The sequence below is a fragment of the Anguilla rostrata genome, chromosome 3, assembly GCF_018555375.3.
Source record: "Anguilla rostrata isolate EN2019 chromosome 3, ASM1855537v3, whole genome shotgun sequence".
In the NCBI taxonomy this organism is placed as follows: domain Eukaryota; kingdom Metazoa; phylum Chordata; class Actinopteri; order Anguilliformes; family Anguillidae; genus Anguilla; species Anguilla rostrata.
In genome coordinates, this window is record NC_057935.1 from 20,971,197 (window position 1) to 20,998,468 (window position 27,272).

The following is a 27,272-nucleotide window of genomic DNA, read 5'->3' on the forward strand; positions in this document are numbered from 1 at the left end:
ATCACAAACAGGAACTGAGGAGGCACTGCTCAGCCTTTCTGCCATAGGTTTCAGCCAGGTCATCTAGTGGTAAACCTAGGTACTGCTGTCACTTTGGGGGAGCTGCTTACCAGTTGCTAAGTGACTGCAGAACGTTCCTAGTTGCAGTTAACCAATATTCTGCCCATCAAATTAAAGGGATATCAGCATGGTGGGACTGACCAATTGTAATGTCAAATATTTCAAATTTCATTTTTGAGTTTTAACAAAATGTTTTAAGCCATTACATAAAAAAAAAAAATAATTTATTTACAAATTTCTGTTTAAAAACCAACAATAAAAAAATGATCATTACCAAAGCCTTGGCAACAAAGAAGCTTGAACTGGGGGGGGGGGGTGTACCTGTACTTGCCCCTCCCCACACTTTAAACAGTACAGCCAAGGCCTGTGCCCATCCAGAGCTAATATACAAAAATTAGCCTGAGGGCTGAGGAAAGAACAGAGGGATGAGGCTGAGTGAAACTAAAAGACAAGACCAAGGACCACTACGCACAGAACCGCATAGCACAGTTACACACACATGACTGGATAGCAGTTTCACATACACACTCAGACACACACACGGCTGGATAGCACAGTCACGCACACGCAACTGGACAGGCTTGGTAGCAAAGAGCAGAGAGAGAAAGAGAAACAGAGATACAGATAGAGAGATAGAGACAGATAGAGAAGGAGAGGGATTTAGAGATGCACAGAAAGAAAGACAGAGACTGAGATAGTGAGAAGGACAAGCGGATAGGTACCACAGTGTACTGCTGGTTAGGAGACACAGGCAGCAGCTGCGGTGGGTAAGACACGGCTGAGTACTGGACAGGCTGCGCAGTGGGCGGCAAGGGCCGAACCGGCTGAAGAGGCAACAGATGGACAGAAAGGTCAAAGGTCAATAGCAGAAGTCAAAAGAGGGTTAAATAAGGAGGAGCCTGGAATGGAGAGGGGGAGCGGGAGAGTCCTGTACAGTTACGGCATGGAGGGAGTTCTAACACACGGTAATGGGATCTATGGCAAAGGCGCCATTAATGAAGTAACAAAATGAAGGTCTGCAGCTAAGGGTCACTTAAAATGTAATTAAGTAACATCGAAGGAACAAGTAACTGCCTTTCATTATGCCTACAACCCCTGCCCCCCATTAAACACCACTCCCACTGTCTTGCATGAAATGTCTTCCTTTACACTGTGGAGATCCACGTCGCAGTCTTTATTTCAAGAAGAACCTTAACTCACCCTTCTCTGAAACGTTATCAGCAGATTACTTTGCAACTTGTACTTCTAATTGCTGCTTTATATGAACCTATTGCCAAGCTGAGCTCCAATGAAGCTCTTGGGCTGGTTAGAGCTCCACAGACAATTGCACCTGTCCATCATCGTCTTTGCTACATCGAGAGGAGGAGAATGGCAGACCGACTGACCTGGGAGACGATGTGATTGGCTGGCTGGTGCGGGTGGGGGGCCGGCGGGGGTGGTGGAGGAGGAGGAGGAGGGGGCAGAGGTTGCTGGGTACGGCCCTGCTGCTGAGCCATCGTGGGGTTGTAGACCACAGTGCTGCCGTCGGGGTTCACAAAAGGCTGGCCTGTCAAATGAAGCACATCGTATTAGAACAACATGGTGGTAGACAACATCACCATGTCCACTGTGTAGCAGTGTAATAACGGTTATGACTCCGGGCACGTTCTCTCAGTGTCAGATAAGCTTTGCATTTTGCACAGATTCAGGAAACCGTAACGAGCGATACATATTTTTTTGCCCACTTCATTATAAAAATTTGAGTAGCTCCCTGACTTTACCTCATATTCCCCCAACACATGACCTCCAACTGTACCCCTCAAAAAAAAAAAAAAAAAAATCCCATTCCATTTTCACCGATAGTTTCCTAAACGAACTCCGCCGGGTCAGAGGAATTCCGATTGGCCGGCTCCGTTAGAGAAAGGTCAATAAGCAATTACACAGCCCGGCTGATACTGGGAATGCATTAGCGGCAGCCATACACACCCCTTATCAGCCTCATGCATATCTTAAAAACGTGGCAGGAGGCACAGAGGGAAAGTGAATACATTATACATCAGAGGCCTGGCTCTGCATTTTTCCATATTCAATAGCACGTACCGTACAGTGCGGCTTCATTATGCCTTTCCCAGCACACTTTTGGGAGTTTGTTTTGAATAACACCGGATTTATTGATCTTAGCAGCAAAATACCTTTATTCCCCTCCCCGAGTACCCTGTGAGAGACAGGCCTCATTTGCTTATAAGCTGCATCGTTAGGCCTCAGTATCAACTCCAGAAAATGGCAGCGTCCCGAAAGACGTTTCTCTTCTTTTTATAGACCAATCAAAGCAAAGCGAGTTCTACCAATTATTAACAACAATATCCCACAGCAGCCACACTCAGTGACACAGCCAGAAATATCTAATGCATAATACATGACGGCGAGTATTTAATTGACGACTGTGCTCATGCCATTGTTTTGACCCCCTGTGAAATAAAATTTACTTCCTCTCCCATCCCTTTATTTACTGTGTTGGCACTTTTACAATCAGAGAGCAGCGTTTGTGTGAGTCGTTTTAGTTGAAAGAAGGGATGTACTACAAAAAATACACTGGAAAGCAGACACACAGACACGCACACACACACTCGCACAAACACACACACAGAGCCGTACACACTCGCACACACACGCACAGACACACAAAAAGAAATGTACACAGACACACACACACACAAACAGGCAGCCACTCACACAAACAGACACACACACACACACGGACACAGACATGAAGGTCAACTTACTCCAGGTCAGAAGATACCAACCTGTGTGAGGATTGAGAAGGATGCTGCCGGGGGGTATCCCCGTGGCTTCCAGAGGAAGAAAACAGTAGCTAGCGTTAGCCGCGGGCGCTACAGGGCTGCTGGCCACCCCCTCGTAGGGCACGGGGCAGCTAGCACTGACGGTGGGGTAGGCCGCTGGCGGGGCAGCGAGGCCGGGCTGCGTTAGACTCAGGGTGGGGAGGGGCTGCTGGGAACGAGGGAGCGAGCCCGTGGAGGACCCTACGCTACTAGACGACTCGGAACCTGGGGAGGGAGCAACAAGAAGGACTTTACCTGCAGGCACAGACACAATGTGCACGCGTCTTAAGATCAGACACCACACCACACATGCCAGGGTCAGAGGTCACAGGGGCAGGGGAATGGATAGATGGGGGGGGGGGGGGGCAAAGGACAAAAGCCCAAAGCAACTTTGGTTCCTCTCTATGAACAGGGAAGGCAAAATAGAGGTTGAGTTTTTTTATGTTAAATCTGCAGGACTCAAAGGTCAGCAACACAAAGGCAGACAATTTCCTGCATTATGGGAGGCATAGTTCAAGTTGTCAGTATCATCCCGTAGCAGGCCCCATGAACAGCAATGTTCCCGATCGTACACTGCGAAAAATTAGCAACTTTCGAACAGTAGCGCAAAGTCTGTCCGCTAGCTAGATTCGAGAAAACGGATTGTTTGTGAAGTTGATATTGCCCCTTTTTATCATATCAAATCAAAAATATAACCCAGTTTTATTTATTTTATTTTTTTTATTGTAATTTCCGCACAGCCACTTTTTAAAATTACATATATTATTTTTTAAATTGAAAATAATTAATCTTAAGATTACGATCATAATACTGATTGGTAAAATACCCCCCAGGACAAAGGTCTTTAGTTATTATTAGCCTAAAATGGTTGTGCTTTATTTCCTCATTGAAGGACAGATATAGTTCTGAGGAATACCTGATACATTAAAACCTGGTAGTATTAAACAAGTACAGACAGGGAGGAGGCCTGCTTACAGAGTGGGCAGCAGAAAAAGTGAAAAGTGAGAACACATCTATCCCCATCTTAGTAAGTCAATGTCCCACATTTCCCAGTGTCCCACATGGCTGGGTTTGCATTACCCATGAAATGTAGTGGAACGGCAAGCTGGCTAAAAAAAGCCTGCAATGGTTTTATCCAACTGTCTCAGCTACCTAAACTGAGTGGTCAGCCAACACCACCAAACAAAGCCTCTCTAGCATTAGCCTTAGAGAGGCTTTGACTGGTACCCTGACCCCTGGGCTACTTTCTCCATCCTACAGCCCATATTGCTTCATGCTATTCCACAGCACATTTGCATTTAAGGACGAATACTGGCCACTCCAGTAATTTAATATCAACCAAAGACCAGGTTAGACGAAGATAAATTTGACCTGAATTCCATTAGCACAGAATCCAAAAAGGCGTTTCATTAAGATGGATAAGAAACTCAGAAACGGCCAGCGCAGGGCTTACTGAAATCAGAATATCACGGGGACATTACACATAAGTACTGGCAAAAGTACAAAACCTTACTGAATGAAGGTCCTCACAAAGATATTGAGTTTGTGTGATGTGAAATTATTCCGGCTGTGGAAAGGAAAAGGGGGAAAATACTCCGGTCTTTGGTGAAAGCTGCTCAGACTGCTGCTTTCTGCAAAGCTCCAATAACCAATGAATTCAGACAGGAAAAATAAATAAATCTTTCAAAATGAATTGAGTGGAATCAGTAATATGAGGGTATGATAGCAGAAAAATGTCATGCACTGCAAACCGTGTTCTATTAACGTCACAAGAAACAAGCGGAGGGAACAGGAATGAAGACGCCGATTCTAATTCAGATTACCCACAATTCTGTGGTGCGGCAAGCTCATATCATCATAGCCAAATGGAAAATAATGGCCGAGCATGATCCGTGGGGCGGTGAGCACTTTACCAATAGCACAAACTCTAGAGGAAATGAGGAGTGGGTTATCCCCAACAATGCAGACAGAGAAGGGAAGAACCAGGATTCTCTTTTCTGGCTGCATCTCTTTTGGGAATTTACCACGGCCAGCAAAACGAGGGAATGACCCATTTCACACTGTCCATTTTCAGGCCATTCAACGATACCAATTTACATGTAAATGACTTAACTGCATTGAAAGACCCATTGCAGTTTTTTTTTTTAAACTGGGGAAATAAGCCCGGACAGGTGTGTGCACGTGTGAGTGTATGTGTGTGTGTGTCTCTGTATGTGCACACTAAAATGTGTGTGTGTGTCCATGTGAGTGTGCACGTGTTTCTGTATAAGTGCGTATGTATGCATTTGTGTGTGTGTGTGTATGCATGCATGTGTGCGTATCTGTATGTGCATGTGCGTATGTGTGCGTATCTGTATATGCACACCTGTGTGTGTGTGTGTGTGTGTGGTGTGTGTGTGCTGCGATGTGTTGTGGTGTGTGTGTGTGTGTGTGTGGTGGTGGTGTGTGTGTGGTGTGTGCGTGTGTGTGTGTGTGTGTGTGTGTGCGCGTGCGAGTGTGTGGGGTCGGACAGTAGCTCTAGGGTGGGTGCTGTCCTACTCGCCTGTCTTGGACAGCCTGCCGGTGCCCCTGCTGCTGCTGGAGCTGTCTCCGCGGACGAGCACAGAGATGCCGCTGAAGCTGCTGGCCTTGGTCATGGCGGGCTTCAGGTTGCGGTTGGAGCTGTCCGAGTCAGTGCTGCTCCAGGGCCGCGGCTCAGAGCCCCGGGCCTCGTTCTCCGAGCTGCTCTGGTTGGCCGACCAGCCGTCCCTCAACCTGCGGGCCCAATCACGCGTCAGTACGCTAAAGGCACAGAGACTTCGGGATTTAAAAACGGGATTTTAAATGAATGAGCCCAAGCACTGTACCTGAACACCTGCCTTCTCTTTTGTGTGCTGTTAGAAGCCTCGTTTTCACGGATCCTGCAGAACACACAGGTGGAGAACGTCAAGCTTTAACCTCCCCTGAATTTTACCTGAACGGGTGTCATTCGCAGCGACCGTGGCGGAATCGTACCTTTTATCCAACTGGAAATTTTCCGGGCACTGCGAAGAATAAGGAGCATTAGTCGCAACATTTAAAATTCAGACAACCGTGATAAGAAATGACAAAACTAATTTCAGCAAAGCCGTGTATTTCATAATTACACAGCTGTCACATGGGAAGTTTAGTTAATTTAGTGCATGAAATAGTTGAGTAGTAATCATTGAACCCAGTTTGAAATCGGCCTAGGCAAGCAATCCTTTTCAAACTGTCACCGCCACTTTAGACGATTTAAAAACGCATTATTTATAATCGAGCTGATGACAGGTCTCACGTCTTGAGAGAAGATTCTCTCTCTGGCACGCAGGTACTCCTCTTCCCGCTCCTCGATAGACTTGCTTCTCCTGTCGTCCTTCAGCCTCATCCGAATCTGCAGCACAGGCCGAAACACGCCCACATCGGTGATGTCACAGATTTTCCTCGCCGTAGTAACGAGACGCTCAAGCACAGACGCTACTATCGATCCGCCAGATGGTCGACTCGACGTTCTTAACTCTGAACGTGGCACCTACCGCTAAAGCATTCCAGATTCCGCACCTTGTCACGTTAACCGACACCGCGCTAAGAAACCCGCGTTGCTACGGGAGCCCACCGTCGCCGAGAAAACTGCGACGCGGAAAAGGGCCGCGAGAGTCAAGTATCTGCTTAGTCTGCAAATATCCGCGGCCCAACTCTCTCAACTTCGCGCGAAAGTTGGGTCCCTGCACTGCTGAACCTGAGAGAGTCTGGGGAAAGCAGATGCTCATGCATATTTATCGGCGGCAAGGCCGCGGTTCCTCGCTCGGCTTCTGATTCTAATCACTGCGGATGTGCGAGGGACCCTCGGAGCGACAGTCAATCACTCGGAGCCGCGAACGGGGCTCCAGCCATTCCTGCCGCATGAATATTCACGCTCAGCCGTATCCTCTGCAGCCTGCCCCGGAGGAGGGAGCAGGGATATCTGCAGACTGCAGGCTCTGCGGAGGAGCTCGGGTATTTAAAGACTCGCAGGTGAAGGCCTACCATGCTGTCTTCTCTGTCCGAGCTCGAGTTGTCCCTCTTGAGGATGTAACGTTTCTGGAAGTCGTCCATCTTCTCGTCTTTGATGTGCTCCGTAAACTTCTGGTCTGGTCTGAGGATGGGGGGGGGGGCGGAGACGAGGGAAGAGGAAAGAGGAAAGAGAAGCCGTCGGTTCGTACTGCGGCGCCCAAAAACCACTCATTATTTCCAGCAATTATCCCTGGCCCAGTTAGCACTAAATACCAACGTCAGCTCATGTAACTAAGGCCTAGACCAGAGGAAACCAGTCCGTGTCAGGACACAAAGTATCACCTGCCATTCACGAACTTATCAAGAAATGAAGCTAAAATAAATACGACTGGGCCATTTAAATAACTAAGAGCAGAAAATGATTCAGTATCGCTGCCTTTGCCAATAACAGCAGAACAGAATGTTTCCGAGAGGAGAGGAGAGAGACGCCTGCGCTCACATTCTGGTGCTGCTGGTTCTGTTGATGATGACAGATTTGCCGGATTGGTCCACGTTGTGGTCCAGCCCAAAGTACGCTGCCACTCGGTGTAACAGCATTCTGTGGTAAGAAGTCATGGGAGGGAACTTTCTCCTCTGGCTTCTGAGAAGAGCAAAATAAAAAAAATAAAATAAAAAAATGTATCATTAGACGGTAACCTACAGTTTTGCCCTGTTCCCAGAATTCTGTACCTCCAACTGTGTTCTGAACCCTAATAAAAAAACCATGGATGAAAGGTTCATGTTTAAAAAAAAACAAAAAACCTTTTGGTTCACCACCCACAATCTGGTTTGGTTCATTCGGTTCGCTTACTTCAAGAAACCTCTTATGTTAAGCTATGTTTTTCAGAGGCACTGACAACTTGTGCTTTTTGTAAAAAATAAAAATAATAAAAACTGTCTTGTAAAAGGTGTATTGAGCTTTTCTATTTGAAGTCATAGAACACTGAAAATAAGGAATAAAAAGATCAGTTAACCCTTGAAACATTTGAAGATATTTTTCAGTCAATGCCCTAGAACTCCATTGCTTTTAATTACCAACAGTGATCGTTACATGAGCATTATAATGTTCAGTTAAGATCGTATAGGTGTAAGATCACAAATATGTGATTTGAATGTTCTTAACATAATGTATCTTAACACATTCTGATGCTGATGTAAAAACCACTGTATTTTCACAGGTTAAATTGAGGCGAGTGCAGCTTATTTCTGATGCACCAGTTGGTCAGTTTGCAAAATTGGCAAGCGCACAAGAAAAACCACAGATACAGGACGGTCCGACATTAAGTATGCCGTTTGGTATGACCCATTTAGGCTGACATCACCCTGGTGTGTCTGTTCCAAACACAAGAAGCACAGATTTAACACACTGGTGATTCACCTTTTGAGTGAAAACTAGTTACAACTATGTTCTATTCATTTTGACACAGTAAAATAAATCAAATGTAACTTTAAAAAAACTGATCTTTAATCTGAAATTCAAATGAATTAATGTTCTCTTGTTTGTCTTGTCTTCACAGTGTAATGAAGGTTGAGTTTATGCTGCATTTTATGTTGATGGCCTCAGTCTATAATGTGGGTATTATTTTGAAAAATACCAAGAGGCACTTTTCCTTTAAATGAAAAACTATGATAACCTGTTTGTTCTCAAGCTTTCTAAAATTATTTGATTACATTTTTACAACTATTTAAAAATAATTTTTGTGAAATAAATGAAAACTAGATTTTCATTGGCAAATGTACTCTTTTCTCTGCTTTAAAAAAAAAACAACACAACCAAGCCAAATCCACGACACCAAAGCCAAGAACCAAACTGAACAGACAGTTTAATGAACCACTGCACCCCTAATGAAAACCCAAATTAACAAATATATGCTCAGTGGTCACTTTATTAGGTACGCCTATCTAGTACCAGGTAGGAGACATTCCAAAAGGATTTTGGTCCAGGCCGACTAGATAGCATCACACGGTTCCTGAAGATTTTTCAGCCACATATTAACGCTGTGAACCTCCTGTTCCACCTCATCCCAACGGTGCTCTATTGGATTGAGATCGGGGGACTGTCCAGACCATTGGACCGCTTTTGTGACATGACGTACTATTCTGGTGGAAGCATCCATTTGTAAAAAGGGTAGTCTGTGGCCATAAAGGGATGCATATGTTCAGCAACAATGCTTAGGGGTATGCTGTGGCATTAAAATGATGCTCAATTGCTATTAAGGAGCCTGATGTGTGCCAAGAAAACATTCCCCACACCGTTACACCACCACTACCAGTCTGCACCGTTCACACAAGGCAGGATGGATCCATGGATTAATGCCGTTTTCACCTAATGCTGACCCTGCTATCTGCATGTAGCAGTAGAAATCAGACAAAAGAGTCATCAGACCAGGCAACGTTTTTCCAATCTTCAATCGTCCAGTTATGGAGATCACATGCCCACTTGCAGCCTCATCGACCTGGCCTTAGCTGACTGAATTGGAATTGGGTGTGGTCTTCAGCAGCTAGAGCCAACCCGCTTCAAGTATAGATGTGATGCGTGTTCAGAGAAACCCTTCTGCACAGCACTGCAGTAACCAGCTGTTATTCCAGCATTTGTGGCCTTTCGGTTAGCTGGAATGGGTCTGCCCATTCTCTTCGGACCTCTCTCATTAACAAGCTGTTTTCCCCCAGAAGAACAGCCGCTCGCTGGATGCCTTTTATCGCACCGTTCTCCGTAAACTCTGGAGACTGCACCGCGTGAAACTCCCAGGAGGGCAGCTGTTTCCGAGATGCTGGAAGCACCACGTCTGGCAACAACAATAATTCTGAAGTCTGGGTAAACAACTAAACAGCTTCACCATGCCTGCACGGTTTATACAGAGTTGCAGCCACGTGATTGGCTGTTTGGAGGAGCAGACTATTTGCTTTTACAAGCAGGTTCCCCTAATAAAGGGGCCACTGAGTGTCTTATTCTATAATTTGTTCTGTAGCAGATAACCTTTCCCAACTGAATTTGCATTGATTGCACTTTATTTGTTATTCATTTATTACAGCATGCAATTAACAGAAGCACCCCCCCCCCCCCCCCCCGCCCAAACTCTCACTAGTACAGGCTAATGACCAGTGCGGTACCCTAAATGAAATGGAATAAGCAATAAAAATTGAAAAATGATGGGAGGGAAGGGGGAAAACTCACTCGTTATTACTGATAAAATCAAGAATATCCTGTTCCAACTTCAGTAATATCATTCTGTCCCTGAAAAGAGAAACGCAGAATTATACACGCCTGTTCAGAAAGACACAAATTCATATGTAACCCACGACCTGCATTTCATACATTTCTTCCATCAGGTTCATATGCAGAGATGGTCGAAAGCAGGTTTCAGAACCTTTCTTTTATTACTACACTTTGCATATCAGTTCCCCCCCCCCCACCTTCCAACAGGAAAAACAACAGGAACCAGAGCCTGTCACAGGTTAGAAATGACAAACAGATAAAAAAACAAACAAACAAGCGCACGGCAAACAGGCGCACCTGGGGTTGTTTTTCAGCGTGTTTACCAAGAACTCGTGGAGATCAATTCCCGTAGAGTCCGTGTATTCCTGACTGGAATCTGAAAAACAAAAAGCGCAGTCACAGCTCCTGAGTGTAAATCCAGTGTGGTTATTCGCCTAATCAAAGCGGTGGCGGTGTAGCCCAAGGCCTCACCCCACAAACCCATTGGTTTCGAAGGGTCGCTTTATTCGCCGGGTGCAACGCAGCCCGTTACTGAACTGCTTCCTGTTTCCGACGCATGAGCGCACCTCTCGACAGCATCTTCCGAGGAACCCTCTCGGGCTTCTCCGGTTTGTCCGCGCCCTTCTCTTTCCCTGCCCCATCCTCCACGGGCGGCTCTTCTTTGGTTGTTGGCGGCGACGGCCGAATCTGAATCTCGTCCTGTTAAAGGAAAACGGACGACATCGACGCGGTTCCACGAGAAGATCGATCTCCAAATACGCGAGACAGTCGGAGGATTCACTCGAAGTGCGCTGGTGGATTAATCTATTTTTCCTCCGTACATTCTTCTCATTCGCTTGGCTCAGAGCCAAGAAAAGGCTTTCGAGGGGTTTACGTGCTTAGCTATGCAAAACAGGCGTATATGCAGACCTCATTTTAATCTTTAATGTTTATCTTTCCAAATTGTCCCAATTTCCAACACAGCTTTAGCTAAACCCTATTAAAATGATAAGTCAGTGAAAACAAACATTTCTGCAATTAAGCTGGAGTGATTACCACCATCCCCAAAGACCCAGAACACTGACACAATCTTCTTCTTTTTTAAAAGATTTCCACAATAACAGTCGAGAATTACACACACTTATGTTCTAAAAAAGGCAGCAGAGGAGCAGCTGACAGTTTCTGAGGGGGGGTGGGGGTGGGGGATGTACTAATTAAATTCATTATATGCAGAATTTTGGACTCGGAATCCATTTATGAATAATAACGAAATCTGGCAACCAACCAAAAGCAGGAGAAGCTGTGCTGCAATGTGACGTGAGTAACTGCCAACCAATGGGATGGCTCTCTCTCTCAGGCCCTGCAGAGGGGCTCGCGCACTGGCGAGACACCTGCCTGCGTCTCAAGGCACCCCGGACCGCCGCGACCGTCCTCCACAGCCGCCGGCGCTTCCCCGCGCACCGTGGGCGACCTGGATATCAGCCCATTTCGTACGAATCTGCGTTCGTTTAAAAGCCTTCCTTCCGACAGCGCCGCAGTCACCGCTCAATTTCGCCCTCGCGGCGGGCAATTAAAAAAAAATAAAAAAATAAAGGTTTTCAGTTCGCTCTCTCCCGTCTCCGAGGAGCGGAACGGTTTTTGCAGACCCGACGCGTTCTCGTCCGGCTCGCCGCTGAAGGTGACCCGGGAGGCGTGTAATTACGGGCCCCGAGCTCGCAGCTGCTCCGATTCTGCTCCATCGCACCGGCGCGCCCGTTCTCCTCCCGCTCGCCCTTTTCTGTGTACCTGACAAATCCGCCACACCCCCCCCCCCCCCCATTTCCCTCTCCGATTACGATATCTGGATGTGGAACGGCGAAGAGAGAAGGCCGGACGGTCTCGCTCTCGGAAGCGGTACCGGGGAGACGCCGAGCACCTGGGGTTCTGGGGAAAAGGGAGCGGCGGTGTTTACATGAGGGACGGCGAATTCCAGACCCAGACGGGAGAACGGCGCTGCAGTTTTACAGAGCTACAGGGGGTAAAAAAAATAAAAAAATTTAAAAAGGCCATGAATAAAGCCAATTCCCTCGAGGGGAAACGTCATTCGCCGCGCTCAAGGACACGTGAACGAGGCCTTCATTCCACACCCCGCCGGGGCGCGTGCGGCACGCTTTCTTTTCGCGGCGGCGAGGGCCGCGGTGTTTAGTGCCGTTTCATTCAGCTACGGCAATACGGCGCGTCTCCAAGCCAGCCCCGGCAAACCGGTCTGAATCGGCTCTTTATAACCAAACGAAACAGGAGCGACAAGCTAACGCCAGGAGAGAGGAGGAAGGAAAAATAAAAATAAAATAAAAGAATCAGCGGCTCGTATTTTTCTAGGGTGCTGCTTAGGTATGTTCTCGCTGTCTGTAACAGCCGTGGGCATATCTGCCTCAACTATATTAAAAAAAAAAACACAAAGAAAAAGGGAGAAGTTTTTCCAGTTAAGACATCTTTGAAATGAAATTTTGGTCAAGAAAAACTGAAACAAGGAGGTAATGAGTTTTCATGATCAGTGGGTAAAGAAATCAGAGAGAGCAGGAAAAAAGGAGTGAAAATGTCCCTCGCTTAAAAGGCCTGAAAACTCACTGGCTAAATGAAAGAAATGTTGGCTTGCTTTGTTTTTCTGACGGTAAATGACAGTCTGAAATGAGCGGGATGAGCTGGAGTGGAGACTCATGGGTAACTGGGAGGATTACCTGGTGTTCTCGGGCCGGTTCAGTAAAAGGGGAAGGAGGAGACTCTTCGCAAACGGCCAGGCTCCGAACTAACTTTAACTTTGCGTTCGACTGGGGGAGAGCATCCATGGTTAAAAAAAAAACAGTCAGTCATTTTCAATAAAGTGCAGGTAGACTTTCGGCACAAACCAGGCGCGTGGACAGACTTCCCGAAAGCAAGCCACCACCCACAATCCCGTGCAAACAGGCGCCCTCGGGGAGCGGCAATTTTCAGAGCTCAAGATGGGTTTCGTGGCTTTCAATGTTTGGAGGGCTGGCAAGCAGTGCTTGTTTTTAAACCATCGCATCTGACATTTAACTCTTGAACATCTGAAAATCACGACTGCAAAAGACCAAATCACAGAAAAGAGGGAAAAAAACTGATTTAAGCATTCCCCTCTTCTTTAAAAACAAAACAACTAAACTAAAAACAACTTGGAACAGGCATGTACTTTTACAACCCTGCAATAATTAATGCAAATAAGAGACTTGTGTCTCTAGCCTCCTTACGGCAAAAGTGACAAAAGGAATTTGGATGCAAACATAATTATAGATCATGCTGCTCTCCCGTACCTTCGACCTCTTCCCTGTCTGTCCAGCTGCTGGGGTTTGCGGCTGCGGTGGCAGGTAACAGGAAGAAATGAGAAGGGGACCACGTGAGATTAAACCTGCCTCTTTTTAGGGCTTTTTCGGCAAGTTCAGCACACAACCGAAATCACCGAGCGAGAAGACAAGCACGCGTGCGCACTCATGCAGCAAGGCATGCCATCGTCTGGAAGAGAGGAACAATCAGACCAGCGCCGTAATACTGTCTGACTTAATACGATCCGATAAAAAGCCGGCTTGCCTCCGATCGCATCATTTACAAAATGCAAACGCAAATTTAAAATAGCTTTCTTTTAAATAGGCGCAACAACAAGAGCTTTCTTCCCGGCGGCGAAACGTACAGCCGAACATCGGCGTTTTCCCGACGCTGGCGTTTGTTTTAATGAAGATTAGAGGGACGGGGGAAGCGGCCAGACGGGGGCTTGCCTGGGAGCCGCCCTTCGCACCGCGTCTGACTTCTCCGCAGACGCCGACGATCAGACGGGAAGGAGGAAGGAGCGGAAAGCAATAGCGGTGAGACAGACGGCATTGATCCGGCTCTCTCTGGCGCATCCGCCCCGGCTCCTCTCCTGCGCCGTGTGATGTTGACGCTGCCGGCGCCAGAGCCCGTCCTGAAACTTCATCAGAGAAGCTGAAACTTCCAGCGCACGCAAACGCGGCATAGGAACGCCCGGCTTTAATTTGCCACTCCTGCGTGTGAAGTGTGTCTGTGGTTTTTGATCCCGCCGGTGTGCCACGGTTTAAACGCCTCGACAGCCCGTTTTACCGTTCCGCCGCAAGTTTCACGCTCAACTAGTTTTACAACATGACAGACTGACTCAGACACCAAATGGCTCAAACTGAATGACTGACTGACTGACTGACTGACTGACTGATCGATCCAGAAACAGGATGACTGAGACCGAGTGGCTCAAGATTGCGCAAGACTCAGACTGACAGACTCAAAAGGACTGAGACTTAGTTGGAAGTAGCAGCCTCTGGTCAGTGCCTGTCCTACCAGCTGTCGTCTCTAACACACAGACACGCCCCAATGCTAATGCTCGCATGCATACGTGCACACCTGTGCATGCGTAAGCGCATGCTTGCACACACACACGTATAATCTCGCACACCCACACACGCACACACACGCACACACACACACACATACACTGACACACACACTCTCAGGAAGGCAGACGCGCGCACACGTTCAGGAAGACAGATACACGCACACATGCACACACACACACACACACACACACACAATCTCAGGCAGGCAGGCGCACACCCTCCCATGGTGGCACAGGGGGGGAAGTCTGTGGATAAACTGGGATTTGAGCTCCAGATAATCTGTGCTCCTCTGTTTGGCCGGGTTCCTGCTCCACTCATCCTCTTTTATTACCCTGACAGTCACCTTTTCTCAGGGCCAGAAGAAAAGCAATTTTCCCCTCAATCTCCACAGACATGGTTCAGAACCCCGCGGCACCACCACGACTCAGTGGCCTCCCAGACAATCTCAGGAAATGTTATTCCGCACCACACAAGGCCCTGCTCCAGCCACGTCCATTAGAGACGCACCCCGACCTTTATGGGCCCTTTCCCACACACAGGTGTCCGACTGAGCAGCGTTAAAGGGATATTTCACTTTGGTCTAACAAGAAATTTTGTGGAGCTTACCCCATTGGGTTTGCATAGTGTGAACACTAGCAACATCAGCTGTCCCTGTTGACCATTAAGGGCATTGCCATTTGTCCCGGTTGTCTGGCTCCCAATTTACTCCCATTCGTTTTCAAGACCTCGCCAAAATGAACAGTTTTAAAGCCTACTACAAAGGATAAAAGATCGATAAAATAAAGCACGAACATCAAACGGTCTCCGTTTTGTTTTTTGGACTACCTGGCGTATTTTCAATGTTTTTTTGAATATATGATGTATTTTTGATGTTTTATTGTCTTTTAAAAGACAAAGGAAAATCCAGAAAAGGTTGTTGTTATTTAAATGTATCCTTGAGCATGATTGCATTTTCACACTGGCGTGTGCACAAAATAAATCAATTGCTGCCTTTCAACACAGTAGCCAATTTTGGTTTATTTAACCTAATCCAAAAAATAGCTTATCAGCTGAAAAAGCAGAGAATGTTTCATGCTATTAGTCTCTTTTATCAATCAATTATCCTCCAGAGTTATTTTGTGCTTCAAAACTATTAATTTCAGTGAGGACCCGAAAATGAATGGGAGTGAATTGGGAGCTGGACAACCAGGAGGAAAGGCAGTGTCATTATTGGTCAACAGGGACGGCTGATGTTACTAGCATACACACTATGCAAATGCAATGTGGTAAGCTGCACAAAATTACTTGTGTTATACCAAAGAGACATATCCCTTTAAGGGCTTCAGTAATTGCGAACAGTTTTATCATTTCCAGTTACCTGATGGCCAGTGGTTGTTGGTGCCAGGAATACCCTGTAGGCCACTGTACCTGAACTGTACTGGAATGCAATAAAACATAGTCTTACCTGCTTAGAGCACCGCCTTCCAAGGTTAACCCTCCCTGCCCATCTCTACTGTGAACAAACACATGCAAACACAAGCAAGCACGACGCAGGTCCGCCCGTCACCATGGCAGCCTTCAGGAGACGATTTCACTGGCTCGGTCGAGTGACAGACAGGGCTTGGGGGCGGGCTTTGCCGCCCGTCGCCGCTCTTACCTGCGGCTCTTTCCCGCCGTCGCGGTGGCCCTCGTCCGGGTCGGGCTCGCTCCGTTCGCGGCTCTCGGCCTCGGTCGGGACGTCCGCCGGGGCGGCGCGGGTCCCCTCCGCCTCCAGGCCTCTCATTGCGTCAGTCGTATCCTTCACAGAGACAGCACCAGACGCCCTCGTTAGCGAACGCTACCCGGCGCGTCTACAGAAAGCCCTGCGACCGAGATGGAGATTAAAAGCCTGTTCGTATCCCGCAGGCTAAGCGTCACCAGCACGGCTGAACCTGGAAGGCTGGAAACAGGAATGTTTATGCAATCACATATTTTGGACGCTATCGTACGCAACGCGATAGCGGGGCCAAACGGATTCCAGGGGTTTCACGCGGACTGTCTACCGGAGGTTATGTATCAGTTTTAAACCCCAACCTTCCCTTTGCTTACAGCGCCTGCTGTGAAAATTCAATCCTCCCAGAATCCCCTCTCGAAACAAAAACACACAAAAACGGACGATGTTGTAAATGATAGCACGGCTGCTCCCCGGGGTTAGCGTTAGGCTACACGCGTGGTACGCTGCGATAAGACTGCGCTGCTTTCGCTATCGTTCGTAAGCACCGTGTGCGCTAAGCGTAGCGAGCGCCGTGGGTTTGTACCGACGGGCGCAGCCTCTCGGTTTGGCGGTTTGTTGCTGCCCGCTTCCATCGCTCGATATTCTGCTCCTGCGCCCCTTTCTCACGAGGCTCTCGCGGTATCCGCGCTCTCCATCTCGCCTGTGAGGCAGCGCGAGTCACTCAGGGTGAAGTGCGTCTGGTGAGCAAACAAATGAAAATAAATAATGAGATAAGGGTGCGTCGGATGCGGCTCATTAGCGCGCTAGCGTAGCGCGAGAGGCTGCGAGCGGGGGGTGGGGGGGGGGGGGCAGACGGACACGTCCCTTTTCTTTTCACCTTGACTGACCTCCTCAGTGCCTGGGGTGGGGAGGGAAGGGTGCCTGATTTGAAGCAGGGGTGTCAAACTAAAGTCCTGGGAAAATCGTGTGGGGGAGGTGGGGGCGGTGGGGGGTAGGTGGGGGGGGGGGAGCCAGAATTCCTGATATATTGGCTATCGCTCTAACCTCAGCTCAAGTGTCAAATGGCCTCAATTGACCCAAATTGGTAAACGATACATCGCATCTTAAGATTTGTGCCAAAAAACCCAAACACACATATCACTGTGTACAGAGGATAGCACCCGATGTAAATGTACCCTGCTAATCAATGGGGAGGAAAGAAGTTTAAAACAGCCCAGCAGCCAGAGTCGGACGCCACCGTTCTGCTCAGTGTGAGGGGCTAATGTACAGGGATCCCAGAGTTAAAGCTGGCAGAACCTGTCTCTGCAGCAGCCGGTGTTCAGCTTTTTCCGTTCCACAGTCTGACCAATCCCTTGGGCTTCACAGAGTTATAATCACGCAGATGGGACTTAGATGAAGGCCATCTTTAATCCTTAACATCTTTAACCCTTTATTGTGTAAGATCACACATTTGTAATTAGAATGTTATATGACTGAACGTTCTATTTCTGATGTAACAATCACTACTACAGGAGTTCTAGAACACAGACATAAAACTTTTTGGGAAAAAAAAAAAAACCTACTCTTCAAAGGGCTAAGTGGCGCCGTGGCTACATTAGGTGCCCGATTAGATTACCGCTCTCTCTTCCACGCTCTGCTGCCTGTTAAACTGTGCTGTGCATGGCGCCTACTAGGAGAGGATGCCTGAATGTAGCAGAGATACAGTCACCGGCATAAATTCCAAGCAAATTCAGTCAGTTCCAGAAGTGACCCAAAATTCATCTCATGCACTGGAAAATACTTCAAAGGCACCATTAACATTTAAGTGAACGAACTGAATTTGAATGCACTGAAATGAAATGGCACAGAGCCCCCCGGCACCGACGATCGTACTCTTAAGAGCCTGGATTTTCTTTGGTTTTTTTTTGTTTTTTTACCCACAGTGCTTTGCGGTGCTGGGCCCGGACCTGGGTCCGGCTGGCCGGGAGGGCGAGCCCTGGGTCCCCTTGGGTGCGGTCGGCCGGGTCGTTGCTTGCGGTGAGCCTGCAGGACGCTCGGAGGAAGACTCCCATGTCCCCGTCAGCAGCGCAGGGTCCAGGTCAGAAGACCGCAGCCCTCCGAGGAGCCAATCATGTCTCTCAGAGACCTGCGGCAGAGCAGAGACAGGTGGGGGTGGGGGATGGGGGGGAGAGGAGGGGTCAGAGAGGGTCCCGGTGTCACATGGTCAGTTATATTTGTACCGTTTGAAAACGTGATGGAAGCAGGTGTGACAGTCACATGATTTCAACCCCTACTGTTTACAGCCGAGAGGTTAACCTGGGCCTCCTGGCAGGCTTTTGTGCGCGCGTCTGTCGTATTAATACTCACACACCGAGTCTTTCTTTCACAGCGCAAACAATCACACAAACACAAAATGCTATTCTGGACAGGACTGGTGGACAGCAATTTCAACCTCACAACAATTGTCAGAAGTGAATGTAGGGATTCAGAAGAGAAACCAAGTTAGAGGCTTTGCCATCGGTCAACGTTGGACTTAGTGTGTGTGTGTTACAGTGGTCTCATGTCCAAAAATGAAAAAACTGGCACAAATTTAATGCAGCAAGGTTTATCAGAGCGGAGCTACATAGCTAGCGTCGCTGTTTCACACGCACCGTCTCACCCAGAAGCTACTCAGCTACAGTCTGGGATTGAGCCTGGCAGGCTTATCTAGTTAGCCACTTTGCACAACCTACAGCTTCTGCAACCTACAACTTCTCCCACACATTTAACTAATGACAATGGCTCTAAATATGCCATTATATAAACAGGCTGCCGATAACCGCAATTCCACTCTTACACAGACAGCCAGCAGGGCAGCGGTACAGGACATTACCTGCAAGAGACTGGCCACTACACTTCAGGAGGGAAAATCGGCGCTTTTAAAGAATGGGTTTAGCGGAGCTCAATTCGCCAAACGCAGTCGCTAGGATGCGTTTCTGCCCTACGCGGGCACGGGCTGAACATACACAGCTCTTCTGAGCACGCTCGGCACGAGCATCCACGCACGAGCGTCAGTACGTCAAGTCACACGCGCACTAATTCGGTTCAGTTCCTTAATTGCCGCTAAATGCGCTTGTGTTACAGAGGCACTGAAACAACCTCAGTGGGACGGTGAATTACACCGTGAGTAATTACCATGACAACCTGTCACAGCTGCCTAACGAGTAAAGGTCCTGCTGAAACGAGGAACAGGCACACGAGCAGCAAACCGCGCCGGCGTACGAGGAGAACGAAGCCAGGGCTCGGGCAACGGCAGGGTGTCCGTTTTCGCCGATGAGCGGTCGGCTGGCCGCTGCTAGCGTAGCGCCCGCGCTGCGTCCCAGAGTCTGAGAGACAGAGCTTAGCCCGAGCCGGGTGAGGAAAGCGCATCACTGAGGAGAGGTTAACCAGCCAAGCCTGCAGCCATTAAAGGGCTGATCTCCCTCAGGCCCCCGAGCCGCAGCTACGCCAGCGGGTGATGTGCGCCCAGCGGCCCCGGGCGAGCGCCACGATTACAAACCGGGCCCCGGCCGCGGGGCTCGTGTCGTCGGCTCGGCTCGGCTCGACGCACCGGGAGCGGGGAGCGGCGAGCCGCGTCTGCCGCGGCGCAGACGGCTGTTAATTGGCCGCCGCCCCGCCGGGCGGGTCTGGAAACGAGACGTCGAGCGCGTCCGCTCTCCTGCGGCTAAGCGCGGTACCGCCGGCAGCTTTCGCAAATTAGCGACGCGCCGTCTACGCCAAGACGCTTTAACATTTCTGCAAGCTGAGAATATGGTGATGCTGGGGGGGGCTGCATTGTGCACATTGTCCTCCCAGACTCGCACCCGCGTTCCGCGATCCGCTCTCCGCTCGTCAGCAAAAAAAAAAAAAAAAAGCGTCGCGGAGACGTCGTGGCAACCGGGATAAATAAGCCGTTTTGCTCTACCTGGCGTCTGGAAATGAAGAGCTGAGACACCCCCCCTCCTCACCCCCCCCCCCAACCCCCCAACCCCCCTTCCCTACGCTCTGGTTGCATGATTTAACCAGGGAGACAGGAGCACCTGCCCGGGTTTGACACTGTAATTATTTGCCAATTTGGCAGACGCCTCCGTGTTCCAGGGCAATTTAGAGACGCAGGCGCGTGGCTGGCGCCGCTGCGCAGAAAACAAATTTGTTCCAAATAAAACACAAATAGATACTCAGCTGAAGATTATGTCTGGATAGGTAGCCGGGGGCGTTTAATACTCCTTCCATTTGTTCCGCGGTGTTCACCAATTTAATCAACTCGAGTTACCACACAGGAGGAAGCAGAGGGCATCAGTGAACAAGATCTACAGAATATATCCTGCAGTTTCATACAGTGAAGGTGGTATAATTAATTGGTTCTCTCACTGTGGGGAAGAAAAAAAGACAAAAAATGTTTTTGTGAAGAAAAACAAACACAAAAAAACATCCATGTAGAATCATTCCAATTAACATCCGACAAAAAAGCCTCCCTTGTCCTCAAGAAGCAAGAAAAAAATTAGGCATTAATTAAATTTCCATCAGATCACATTTTTCTTCCAATAGAGAAAAAAAAACCTCCATTAATTATCTTTCTAATCTGCGTATCAGATAGGACGGGAGAAAAGAAACCCCAAACAATATTAACGGAGTATAAAGAAGTTCATTATTAATATAACCCCCATGTGCACTTGGCCAAACATTGTTAGTTCAGAGGTAATTGCGTCTGCGGGTGATTGACAGCCGACTGGCTTCGGAGCGGAATGCAAATCGCGGAAGGATCCGAGGCGTTTAGCTCGGCGCCGCCGGTGACCGCGAGCGAGACTTGCCGCGGGAGGCTAACTGCTTTAGCCGCTCTTATAAAGAGCGCGCCGGGTCAGCTGTCTGGAGCACTCCAGCCCGACGGTTTATTTGTGCGAACTTCCAGACGCTCTGTAGACGGGAAAGCGACGGAATAAAAGGAAACGATTAATTCGCTCGTTCTCCTCCTTTTTGTTCAGCCACGGCTTCAGTGCCTCAGTAAGTTCCAATAATACTGCGCCTTTGACCCCTGACATTAGTTTATGAAAGAGAAAGAGGGAATTACGGGGGATAGAAAATGAAGCTATTTTGCGCCCGCGAAATCACTTTATCGCAATGAACACTAAATGAGGGCACCGATGAATGATACAAAGGAATGGGTCAACCTCCAGAAGCAGGAGAAGAAGTGTCGCCTACGTACTGAGCTGTTAAATCAAACTAATACGCATTCGCTATGCCTGATAACTAGCATTACTAATAGACATTTTCACCTCTGGTGGAACAACCACACTGCAATTAAAACAGATTAACAAAGGACGCACAAGACAGAATATAATATAGATAACATCTCAGTAATTTGCAAGTTTTATTATTATTTGTACAACACATAACCAGTGATGTCCTATACTACCATGAAATCATTAACATATATACATGCACATATGCTGCAGACATACATTTGCATGCAAATCGAGGACAAAAAGCTCTTTTGCTTAAGCCCACTCGGCCTCCAATGTTAATATAACCCACATGAGCAACATCTGGGGACGAACAATTATCAAAGGAATCTCAAAAGCATGATTATTATTACCAATGTGAACACTGCCGTATGATTTGGCAGGATACGCATAGTAGATCAGTGCTCTGTTGAGAGAGACACGGTGCTACCTACAGTACGACAGCGCTTTAGGAAGAAAGCAGTCACTCCCGGTTTAACCTTGCCCCACTTTTTAGGGACTCGATTGCCCTGGTTTTCGAGAAGCGCATGAACGCATCAAGGAAACATTAGCGCCAGAGCGCGGGCGGGGGCGACGCGCCGCAGATTAGCCTGCAAAGCGCACTTAGCATCAGAATGATTGGCTAATGGCCTCCCGAGGTGAGCCCAGAGAAAAGAATTGGAGCAATTACGCCCGGACTATTAGCGAACTGAGCCTAGCGCCACGCGCTCGGCTCCAGCCAGGTTGGGACTGAAAAAAAATATATATATATATATATATTTATTAAAAGCAGCATGTCAGCAGAAAGCCAGGGGAGAGAGAAAAAACTGCTGTAAAATCACAACTGAAACACCTGGATAACCCACATAAAACTGCTGACAGAGGAGGATGGGGACAAGAAATAAATAAATAAACAAACAAACAAACAGCTAAAACACTGCCAGCTTCGTTATGGCTTCCCACGGCTAATTAGAGAGCGGAACGGGGAACGCGAGGCTCGCCCTGCGACGGCGAGCCTTTCCGGAGCCCGGCTCTCGGCCGGGGATCCGTGCTCCCCATCTTAACGGCGAGGAGCGGACAGCAGGACCGGCCGCAGGTGCGAGGGCGGGGCCGGGATGGCGCATCCAGGTGTTTTTAGACCGCGTGTAAAAAAAAAAATAAGGAGCCTCGGTCTCCCCGGCATGACAGAAAAGGCTCTCTCTTTTTTTTTTTTCGGGGGCGACTGAACGGCGCGGGTTCGAGCGCGCGGCGGTACCGGCTGCATGCAGATCTCCTTACCCTCTCCGCAGGGAGGAGAGAACAGCACTTTCTTCTCTCCCCGTGCGTTCGGTTTCCTCCCAAAGGCAAAACAAAAAAACATAACGATGTTTATGAAGGGAAGGGAGAGGAAGCTCGGCTATGAAAACAACACCCTGACATGTGAAAACCCCTTTCAAAAGGACCGTGTGTTTCCCATCCCCTTATTTACCACCGCGGTGCCAGTAGGCTTCAGCGAGGCGGTGTGTCATCCCCTGGCAAAAACACACTTTGTGTGCGAGAGGCGCAGATCGCGGACACACACTCGCTAGCGCGGTCGTACGGGGGGAAAGGCCAGGAGGAGGCAAGGACACGCTCTCTCAGACCAGCGCGACGCAACACAACAGGACTGCTTCTCACACGCTGACAGAATTCCATTCAAATTCCACCAAATTTCCCACACCACCGTAAAACAAACACACGCACGCAAAAACGGGCATACACAAGTGTGCGTTCACACACACACACACACACACACACACACCAGTGAGACGAGCGAGGGGACGACATACAATACCTGCCTCATGGCTGCCTTCATTATCTCCATTGGTCAGGGGATTAGTTTCCATAGTACCGGCGGCAGCGCTGGCCACGAACGTCGCTGCAAGCTGCCAGCTCCCTGAAGCAGCCTCTCTCTCTCTCTCTCTCTCCCCGTTTCTCTCTCTCTCTTTCTCTTTCTCTCTCTCTCTCTTCCTCTGTGGCGCGCACACACACTTCTGAGCTCTACCTGCCGGTGCCCATCGTCAAAAGGCGCTCGGCCCAGCCTCGGAGACAACGGCAAATCAACAGCTGGGCTGCGCGACGTCACGCGCGGGCTCGGCCAATCGGAGCGCTCGCACCAGGCGCAGCGCCGGCTAAGTTGAGCTCTTCATTAGCGTTCTAGCGGCCCGCCCGTGCGCGCGGGGCGATTCGGAGAGGGGAGCGGGAGGAGGGGGCTGACCCCCCCGCGGCCCCCACCCCCCACCCCCAGCACACCGGCAGGGGGCCGCACGCGCAGAGAAGGCTCGGAACCACGGCGACGGTGAAGCCGAGGGGCGCGCTGACGAGGAGACTGACATGCTGATAGACCAGCTATTCACCAGACAGTTCTGCACCGCACATCCCCACCGGCAACGCTCCACGAACAAGACAGACCCTGTAACACCTGCTCACGCTGCGCTCCTGCCATCTCACAAGGTCTAACAGACGCACAGCATTCTACCACACGGGTCTGCAGAGGCTTTCTATACACGAGCGCTAAAAAAAAAAAAAAAAAAAAAGTATTTAAAACATCTTTTCTGTCATCATGTTCAGAACCCGACCGGGAAGCCCATTTTTACTGCGTTTAGGATCATTCCACTGCGTGCCAATGAAATCAGCCCCAGCAGTCGGCCGCAATGAGCTCCACGCGAACAGCTGCAATGGGGGATTGATGAGAAAGTTTTATGCATGTCTGCAGGAAGTAAAAAAAAAAATTAATAAATAATAAAATAAAGGAACCCGAGGAACGTTTGTTATCCCAGTCCGATCCAGCGATGTTACTGTTGCATTAGCGTTAGCTGTGGAAGTATTGCATTTTAGATTAAATTCCCCCCCCCCCCCGCATTTCTCCGGGCGTTAATATTTAATGACGGCTCCTTAAAGGGCTGAAATTAGCGGGGCAGACACCCTCCCCTTCTGCTGCAATGATTTGAATATGGGGCTGCAGCTCCGGCTGCCCCCGTTTGAGAGCGTCTGGATCTTCAGCCCGCTCCCGAAAGCCTGTGGAGGGCGTTTAAAAACCTCGCTGGGGTTTTTCAGCGCTGCGAATCCATCAAAACGAAGGCCGCCCGCCTGCCCGCGTTGTCGAATTGGCCCCGTCACCGGGCTGGCCACTGCCTGGTGACCCCCAGATTCTGGGTCAGCACCGCAAGCGGCGGAATTCCGACATCCAATCGGCTCGTTGCGTTTGCAACCCCACAGATTCACTTGGGTTTCTCCCACCGCCATAACGGCAATGACTTTCCCAACTGCATTACTGTTACTGCAATAAGCTGGACTTGCTCAAAGCTATGTGTACCAGAGTGATTATGGAAGTGATTTATATACATTAATTATGTGTATTTTTTTATTCCCGGGAGCTTGATCCAAGCTTTAGAACACGGCGGGTGGATGGGAGAATCATACTGGCTAGTCAATCGGCGGTCATACGCAGACTTGAGAACAGCGGCAAACGCTGCCATTTAATTTAAAACAGCTTTAAACCATAAAGCCTGTTATGGCCAACATCTGTTGGGAATCCAATGGGGTGCATTTAACCACAAAGACGAACCGAAATTGAAGCATTTTGGTAGGAAACCGATCAAGACAGAATCAAATAGAAGTATTCATTCAGTACGTGTGGGGGAAAAAAAAGACACTGATCAAAATTCCTCAACCACGCAAGCTGTCAACAACCTGAAAAACCTTGTTTGTTTCAAGGTGGACCAAAACAGTTCCCCGATACCTTACTGATCAAAGCCGGAGGGATTCTGGGACAAAACATGGCATCCAATCACCCTCGACACTCTCTCTCGAGAGAAAATGATTTCCTTTGTTATTCAATTAGAAGGCGCGCTTTGTCACAGACGATTCGGTCTTCGCAAATTATGACCGTAAATGGACCATAAATCAGGGCTGGCGTAGCTGCGTGGCTAATTACGGGCGCTCTGGTGGGCAGGCCGACCGCGTTGCGGAGCCATACATCAAAATAATTAATGACGAGACACTACGCCATCGAAAGACCGCGCTTAATCAAGAGTCAGGGGGGGAAGAATGCCTTTATAATGTATGCCATTCCGAGCCAATTTTGATCTGCTGTGACAATTACATATAATGATAATAAGCCTCCCGGTTTCGCAAATCGGAACGCCAGCTGCACAATAATGTATTCTAACATTAGACGCCGGCATCTTATGACTGTTTGCGCGCGCATATGGTAATCTTCGACGCTGCGCAATGTGGCAGCGTTTGAACAAGCGTTCGGGCACCTGTGACAGAATCAGTCCAAAGTTATGCCAGGGCTCTACGCGGATATCTCTTTCAAGGAGCACGAGCGCTTCCGAGTTGAAAAATGTCGGAGCAGACTAATGCATCCCAATTAGCTGCGTGCTAACCGGAAAAATTATTTAGGAACACATCATCAATTTTCAGGAGTCAGGTCTCCTAAAACGGGAGCACTGTAGAACCCTGTGTACCAGTGGCGCCCAATCGTGTGCCACGGAGGGCCGAGAGTAAGCAGGATTTAAATCCAACCAATCGCTACGCCTGGTGATTTCACTAATTCATACACCTTCAATTGGAGAGGAGGCAACTAGTTACAGAAATCAGCACGTGACGTGATTGGTTGAAATGAAAACCCGCATACGCTTTGCCTACCGTGGCACACGACTGGGGCACCACATCTTCCCCTTTCCCCGGTCACGTGATTGGTCATGTGTCAGGTGGAACCACGGGATAAGCTACACAGTCTTAGCTAGGCTGGCACTCACAGCACTGGTAAAAGGCTGTAGGGCTCAGTAACCCCAGGCATTAAGGGGCAGGACTGGATGCGCGCTCGGGGCTCACGGATGAACAAGGGAAACCCCCTTAGGAACGACACCAGGAAGCCCGGACGACGATCATCAGAGACTCGCTCTTTTCGGCTACGATGCACAGCCGTCGCTTAGACCTCGGCCCGTCTACGCAGCTCTCTTATTTTTATTTCTCGTCTTACCGGAACAAATCCGATAGGTACGCCGACATTAATATCAACCCAACCGCCGGGCTGCGAACGATGCTGCAACTCGCTCGTCACAAGCCACCTGTCAAAAAAATTATAATAATGGAAAAAAATAAATAAAAATCGCAGTCAGTCAGTTATTTCACAACCACGCCAGTCGCTTCTCTTGCCGGAAAAACAACACCTGGCCCAACGTTTCAGTGGAGGAGGGAAAAAAAAAAAAACGCTCACGCTCGGCCCGCTCATTTGCATAATAAAGGAAGCGGAATGCCGTCGCTTCCTAATTAAGCCTCGCGATGCAATTTGCTCTCTCAAAAGTGACAAACGCATTTATTTACAGCCCCACCCCTCCCCTCTTCCCCTCTTTACCCAGCTCCCCGCCAATGATATGCGGCTTCCCCGAAATAAATAAATAACAGCGCACCTAATCCCAATTCTAATGAGGCCCCTTGAGGGAGGTGGAGGGGGGAGGAGAATTTACCGCCGCGGTTCTGTCGAGCGGGACATGAAAGGGCCGCCGTGTCCTCGACGGCGTCCCCGCGTCCTCATTACACCGCCCGCCGGGATCCAGGGGCGCAGACGGAACCCCGGGTCCGAACCCGCCACGCGGGGCTGAGACGACGTCTCTTCACCCAAACACACGCGCTCGTGTGCTGGTGCCAGGGGGGCGAAGCTCACAAACGGTACCTAGAGGTGCACGCTCACGAGCCCATCTCCGGAGTCCATCTGGATTCAGGCATCAGGCCGGGTTTGGCCATCAATCAAAAAAGGGACACCTTAAATGACCTCATCAGGGACCGAGACGGAGCCAATTCAATGGCCAGTTGATCCATTCACACATGAATAATTGG

At 49.0% G+C, this 27,272-nt stretch overlaps 1 protein-coding gene across 11 annotated transcripts in view; it reads right to left on the minus strand.

The window, feature by feature from the left end:
* Positions 1-27,272, minus strand: part of LOC135250436 (R3H domain-containing protein 1-like) — a 46,493-nt gene that overhangs the window by 12,599 nt on the left and 6,622 nt on the right. For 6 of the 11 annotated variants that reach the window (XM_064326699.1, XM_064326704.1, XM_064326702.1 and 3 more), the window contains exons 2-17: positions 18,108-18,316; positions 16,135-16,275; positions 13,413-13,454; positions 12,822-12,911; positions 10,692-10,824; positions 10,423-10,501; positions 10,084-10,143; positions 7,369-7,509; positions 6,903-7,011; positions 6,175-6,270; positions 5,874-5,902; positions 5,726-5,779; positions 5,422-5,633; positions 2,844-3,104; positions 1,446-1,606; positions 783-884 (exon numbers count right to left, since the gene is read on the minus strand). In XM_064326699.1, coding sequence (XP_064182769.1) covers positions 783-884; positions 1,446-1,606; positions 2,844-3,104; positions 5,422-5,633; positions 5,726-5,779; positions 5,874-5,902; positions 6,175-6,270; positions 6,903-7,011; positions 7,369-7,509; positions 10,084-10,143; positions 10,423-10,501; positions 10,692-10,824; positions 12,822-12,911; positions 13,413-13,454; positions 16,135-16,275; positions 18,108-18,242 — 1,845 coding nt within the window. In that variant the 5' untranslated portion in view covers positions 18,243-18,316. Of the gene's footprint in view, positions 1-782; positions 885-1,445; positions 1,607-2,843; positions 3,105-5,421; positions 5,634-5,725; positions 5,780-5,873; positions 5,903-6,174; positions 6,271-6,902; positions 7,012-7,368; positions 7,510-10,083; positions 10,144-10,422; positions 10,502-10,691; positions 10,825-12,821; positions 12,912-13,412; positions 13,455-16,134; positions 16,276-18,107; positions 18,317-23,220; positions 23,439-27,272 lie in introns of those variants that run through there. The other 5 variants (XM_064326701.1, XM_064326700.1, XM_064326707.1 and 2 more) reach the window with 5 other exon arrangements.